The 6,998-nt window shown below is 37.5% G+C and overlaps 1 protein-coding gene across 1 annotated transcript; it reads right to left on the reverse strand.

Moving 5' to 3' along the window:
- Window positions 1-1,428: 1,428 nt before the first annotated feature.
- Window positions 1,429-2,688, reverse strand: LOC110888814 (protein ALP1-like). The gene has a single exon (XM_022136320.1). It carries the CDS (start codon window positions 2,686-2,688, stop codon window positions 1,429-1,431), a length of 1,260 nt encoding a protein of 419 aa, XP_021992012.1.
- Between the last annotated feature and the right edge of the window lie 4,310 nt (window positions 2,689-6,998).

Here is a 6,998-nt window from a genome sequence, read left to right on the forward strand (position 1 = left end):
AAACTAGGTTTGACCTTTAGAAGTTGTATTGGGTTTGACTTATCGAACTTGAAGTAGGTTTGACTTATCAATGCTACATATCATCATCATCATACTCAGTAAATCCTACCAATAGCAAAGCAAAGGTAGAGTCTGAGGAGGGTAAGATGTAGACAGCCTTACCTCTACCCCGTAGAAATAGAGAGGCTGCTTCCAGTGAGACCCCCGGCTCGATAGTAGTTTTGCATTAAGCATTGGACATAAGGCACATAACACTCAGCAATCAGGACAAAGACCGATGACTCGATTAGTGCATGTACCATTTCGTCAAAAGACTAATCATATGCTCCCTGCACCCTTATCAAACTAACTATACCATCAATTTAAATTATACTTTAAACCATCAATATGAACTAGCCAAAGGATTATGTGCAACAAACATTTCATGGTAAAAGCTTACTGTGTATAAAATACCTAATGTGCATTCATCAATGTCATTTGATCCTAAGCACATCAAAGTCAAAGTCAAAGTCAAATGCTTCAGTTGATCCTAAGCACATCAAAATTATATTGACACATCATAGTCATTTAATCCTCATGTGCAACACTCAAAGTCATTTGATCCGAAGCACACCAAAGTCAACGCCAAATGCTACAATTGATCCTAAGCACATCAAAATGCTACTCACACATCAAAGTCATTTGATCCTAATGTGCAGCAGTAAAAGTCATTTGATCCTAAGCACATCAAAGTCATTATCAAAGTCATTTTGATCCTAAGCCAACTTTTTAAAATGATACTGACACCCAAACATAGTTCATCAAATGCTACAATTGATCCTTAACACATCAAAATGTTAACGTTGAAAATGTTTTTATATGATAACTATCTAAAATATGAATTCAAAAACATTCGGAACTTTTAAAAAAAACATGTTGGATCACTTGTATGTGAAGTCTCTGTTACTACAAATAATACGAATAATTATTAGTTTAAAACTTGTGTGATGATGTATTTGAGATGATCAGTCACGTTCTATAGTCTTTAAAAAATAAAAAATAATTTTCACATGTGACTTAAGTCTTGCTTAATTAAATTTTTAAATAATTATTCAACATAGATAAGTTTATGACAGTGCTTAAGAGTGAAGGGAGTGGTTAAACAGGTGAAAGAGGCAAACTTTAAAATGGACCAATCAGAGAGTGACATGTCAGAGAGGGTAAAAAGTTTAAATTTTGCTTAAAAGTGTTGGCAATGGTTTAGACACTTGAAAGTGGCAAACTTTTTTTTTTTGTTTTTTTTTAAATTATATGTTAAATAAAAACAAATAGAACATTAAATTAATAAAAAAAACAATTACATTAAAATGAAACTTAAAAAAAACTTAAAATTCATAAAAATTACACGACACTAAATCAACGCAACCACTAAAAAAATTAAAAATTACACTACTCTTCGTCAGAATCAACCAACAGGTGGGGCAAATCTTGACTTGCGAGATGAACCGTGAGATCGTGTTTAAGTCTCCAATGCGTATCTTCATCCATTAGCTCGCCCAACACCCTATCATCAAACGCGGGCTCGACCGGAGGATCCTGAATGTGTACCGGTGCAATCGCGTTTCCGTCGTCTTTTAAAATCATGTTGTGTAAAATAATACACGTGTACACAACATTCCTAATTTTTTTAACCGTCCTTGCTCGCATCGGCCGATTCAAGACACCCCATTTTGACTTCAAAACCCCAAAAGCCCTTTCGACGTCTTTTCTTGCCGCCTCGTGTTGCCTTTTGAACATCTTTTCGTCTACTTCTTGAGGGTATGAGATCGATTTCACAAACACGGACCATTTTGGGTAAATTCCATCCACGAGCAAATAACCACGTTTGTAATAATGGTTGTTGACGTAAAATGGACATTTTGGCGCGGTTCCATTTCGTTCCGTTAAGAATAACGGCGATTGTCCTAGCACATTGATATCGTTCTGCGAACCCGGTGGACCGCAAAAAGCATGCCAAATCCATAAATCTTGAGACGCCACTACTTCGAGCATAACAGTCGGGTATCGGTGATCTCCTCTCATATACTGCCCTCGAAGCTCGGTGGGACACATTCGCCAGACGAAATGGGTGCAATCAAGGCTACCGAACATACCTGGAAGGTGATGTTGTTCTTCATGTGCGTCGTATAACAGTGTCATGTCGTGGCTTGTCGGCCTACGTAAGAACTCCGAACCATATATTCTGCAAACCGTTTCGCAAAAATATTCTAGGCACTCGCGGGAAGTTCTTGCAGCCATATGCAAGTACTCGTCTCCTTCGTCTGGAGGGTTACCGGTTGCGAGCTGTTTAATAGCTGATGTAACCTTTTGCAGCGGCGTAAAGCTCCTCCGACCTCGCGCATCGTAGGACTCTTGAAAGTATTCGTCATTCGCTTCCACGGCGGTCACAATATTTAAAAACAACCGTTTCGACATACGGAACTTTTGCCAAAAAATTGCGTCGTTGTATTTCGGGTCTTCGACAAAATAATCCGCCATGAGGGTCTCGTGCCCAACCTCCCGCTGACGTTCAATGTATCTCCTTTGGTTTGATGTACCGGTGTCTTGTAGTTCGGCTTCTTCGAGTAGATTTTGGAAAAAAAGAATGCTATCATCGGACGAGTCGTCGCTACTATCGGGTGGAAACCACAACGGGAAATCATCCGCCATTTTACGTGGCAATACTTGGGTTAGTGTTTTGTATTTTTTGGTTTGATTTGGGGGTGATTTTGTAGAATATATAGGATTAAAATGGGTTTGTTTTGAATATATAGGGTAAAAGTTGAAAAAATACTTTTTTTTTTATTTTGTTCGGCATATAGCCGTTAAAAGGCAACGGTCAACATGCAAGTTGCATGTTTGTCGATCGGTGTGGTTATGCCGAGAACCTTAGTTTGCCGCGCGGGTTGAAGGGGTGGCGGCGGTGTTGCCGCTCGGCAATCGGCTTTGCCGATTGCTTTGCCGTGCCACTCCCTTCACCCTAAGACTCAATTAACTATTATTTAAAGTAATAGTATTTTTTATACAAGTTAAAATTTCCAAAAGAGTTAATTGCCAAAATAGTCCCTGTGATTTTGGCTGTTTTGCCAGTATAGTACAAAGGTTTCATTTTTAACATTTGGATCCAAAAATGTTTCATCGTTGCCATTTTGGTCCAACTGACTTAACTCCATCCATGCTACTCAGTTAGTCAAGGGGTATTTTTGTCATTTCATGTATTCTGAATTATATTAAAGATTATAAAAGGAGAACAAAAACTGTTGTGAGGGAGGATCGAACCTGGGCCTCTGGCCGGTTCACTAACAAACGCACACTTCAGTAGCCAGTGAGCCATGCTCACATTTGTGCAAGAAATGGATCTTTATTGATTTTATTCTTTGAATCAGTTGTTCACCTACACCTCAAAACAAACGACTAAAGAAACCTTAATCTTCAAGTTTGGGCTTTTGATCTGCACATGTTCAAAGTTCAACAAGAATCGGTTCGATACTGAAATCAAAGTAATGTCGATATTTTGTTTCTATAATTCGAATCATTGAGGCAATAATATGTTGTTAATCAGTTTCGGTTATGATCGAACAACGTTAGAGACAATCATCTTACATTTATTTGGGAATGATTTGGTCAGTTTTAAACGATACAAGGTCGCTGGACGTCACCGGAAAACGACCGCAGACTGAAACGGGAAAACAACAGTATCGGTTAATACTAGACGGACTCTAGGGTTTGAATTAAAACGAAAGATTAGGTATTAACATGGTGCAGATCAAAAGCCCCACGGTTAATCTGTATTAACATGGTGTAATCATGATTAATTTTGAACTTGAAAGATTAGGGTTTCTTTGGTCATCTATTTTCAGGTGTAGGTGATGAACTGAATCAAAGAATAAAATCAATAAAGATCCATTTCTTGCACAAATGTGAGCATGGCTCACTGGCAACTGTCTTGTGCGTTTGTTAGTGAACCGGCCAAAGGCCCAGGTTCGATCCTCCCTCACAACAGTTTTTGTTCTCCTTTTATAATCTTTAATATAATTCAGAATACATACATGAAATGACAAAAATACCCCTTAACTAACTGAGGAGCATGGATGGAGTTAAGTCAGTTGGACCAAAATGGCAGCGATAAAACCTTTTTGGATCCAGATGTTAAAAATGAAACCTTTGGACTATACTGTCAAAACAGCCCAAGGACTATTTTGGTAATTAACTCTTTCCAAAATCTTGTAACATATATAATCTAGTTAATTTCTCATTTATAACTTATATTATTATTATTATTATTATTATTATAAATATTCATTATATTTTCAAACAAGAATCTAAACTTTATATTATTTTCAATATAAATATTATATATTATAAATTATCAACTTCTTGTTGCATTGTGTGTAGTACCCTATGCTTGGGGAGTGTTTCAAAAAAAAATTGAATTTTTACTTTTAATCCAAATATTTTCATATTTTGTATTTTAACCCTTGTAATTTTTTCACTTTTAACCCAAAGTTTTCAATCTTTTATAACTTAATACAATACTTTATTATTTACAACTTTGGTCCCTCATACTTTTTATCTTTCGCAAGTTTTTCGTTCTACGTTTTATTCTAAATTTTGCAAGTTACATGTCGTAGCGTTCATGTGAGGTTCAACGTTTTTTGCTCTATTTTTTCATATTTTACAGACCCGTCGCAACGTGTCCATTTTTTCCCTTTTGATAAGTTCGCCGCAACGGCGGGTCCTAAATCGACTAAGTTATTATTTTCTACGTTTTACGTTTCTGGTTAATTTCTTCGAATTAACAAACTGTAACGGGTGTGCGTGGTTCAACGATTTTAAGTCTGCTTTTCGTTCATTGTAATTTTCCCATTTTATTTTTGCGATGTTGAGAGTCGATGCCGTTGTGGCATCGGTGCTACTTGGCACGGTTTTAAGAACGTTTTTAACCCATTAAATTTTTTTACTAATATTTTGTTTCGATTTACCCCTATACTTCCTTTACTTAAACACTATTTTTTACGTGCATATTTTATGTACGGGTAGGTATAAATATGATTTGTTCTACATTCCAACGTAAACTTTTTTTATAAGCGAGTCAGGTCAAATATAATACGTTTTCGTTTAAAGACACCATTTTTACGTGCATATTTTTATGTACGTTTCGGTATAAATTCAAGTTGTTCTACATTTCGACGTGAACTTTTTTTTGGAAATGATTCAGGTCAAATATAATATGTTTTCGTGTTTATTTTATGTATGTTTCGTAAAGTTTGTTTCGAACTGAGTGGAGTCAAATTATGGTTTCTTTTTCTCCCATTTTTCGAAAGCTCTAATTAATCCCTTTCGATTACATGTGGAGATTTTCCTTCATACCCATTATGTTTTCTATGTATGAGTTGGGTCACATATAATATGTTATGATTGTTCGATATGAATTTGATTTACTTTACGTTTGATCCAATCACAATGCTTATACATGTTACACTGAGTTCAACTGGATATGTCGAATGCGTGTTTTCATATGGTTAATGCATCATATAATGTTTGGACTAATCCATTAAATGTTTACGATGTATCCGCGCCGCAATGTGAACGGGTCTTAATCCTAGTTCATTATATTTTCAAACAAGAATCTAAACTTTATATTATTTTCAATATATATAAATAGTATTAAAATAAATTAGAAAAATAATATACCTTTTAATAGAATAATATACCTTTTAATAGTTGGTAGTTTGCTTGTGATTAACTGTCTCCATACCCCATGGCTTTATAGCCTAGTGGCATCTTGGGGGTGGGATAAAGCTTTGAGACCAATAGGTCCTGGGTTCGATTCCCACAAAGGGGGTTTTCCCATATTTATTGGGTTTCCTCCTGAATTGGTGTATAGGCATTATGACTAGTGGAGATGGATATGATCGGGTGGTTCCGCTGGTGGCACGATGATACTCCAGTAGTCCGTCAGTGATCCAAATTTGCCGTTCAAAAAAAAAACTGTCTCCATGGCTGTGAACGGGAACAGATCAGAGATTCAAATTTTAAAGTGGTAAAATATTTATAGTGGCTATGAGACAGGAGATATATGTGTGGTTTGAAAGTCTTGACTATTTATAATTGAGATTTATTTTATTTTGTTTTATCTTGTTTTTCTTTGTAACTAAGGCTGGACGGTATGGTCCGTCCTCAGCCCCAGCGCCGCCCGTCCTCCCACGCCGCCCTACCTCCGTCCCGTCCCATCGTCCGAGTTGTGCCGTTTGCGACGGAGCAAACAGGTGGGCCCCCTTTATCGTCCTCTCCGTCCTCCCATCCCGCCCCCCCCCTCGGTCTTCATCCCGTCCTCGTCTTCATCTCGTCACGATACCCTTGAGCCTAAGGTAAGGCCATACGGTATGGAACCGTCGCCAGGTTCGTCCTCCGACTTCGCCGCCACATCACCACCGTCGTCCCATGCCGCCGCCCCTCCGTCCCGCTCCGTCCCGTCGTCGCCGTCCGACTTTAGCCATTTGAGACGGACCAAAGATGTGGGCCTCCCCCTCGGCGACGCCGTCCTCCCACGCCGCCCCCGTCGGTCTTGCTCCGGCGACGTGCTCGGCTCCGGCACCATACCGAGTAGCCTAAGATAATTTTCTTATCAAAGAATGGTGCCTTCCACGTTTGCGTGACTCACCTATAACTCCTCCACGTATCCTTAAATCTTGGGGCTCCAGGTACTTTATTCTTATTCTCTATTTTATTTATATTTTTTTTATTTTATTCATGTTAAATAAACTTATTTGACTATTATTATTTTTTCGTAATTATCAAAATTACTCTACAAATGATCTTGTATGGTAATTTTGATATTGTAGGGTAATTTTGTAAAACTGTCTTATAGGGTAATTTTGATCTTTGTAGGGTAATTTTGAAGAGCATCATAATTACTCTACAAATGATCTTGTAAGCTAATTTTGATCTTTTAAGGTAATTTTTTAAAGTATCATAAT

Source organism: Helianthus annuus, chromosome 11 (assembly GCF_002127325.2).
Source record: "Helianthus annuus cultivar XRQ/B chromosome 11, HanXRQr2.0-SUNRISE, whole genome shotgun sequence".
Classification (NCBI taxonomy): Eukaryota; Viridiplantae; Streptophyta; class Magnoliopsida; order Asterales; family Asteraceae; genus Helianthus; species Helianthus annuus.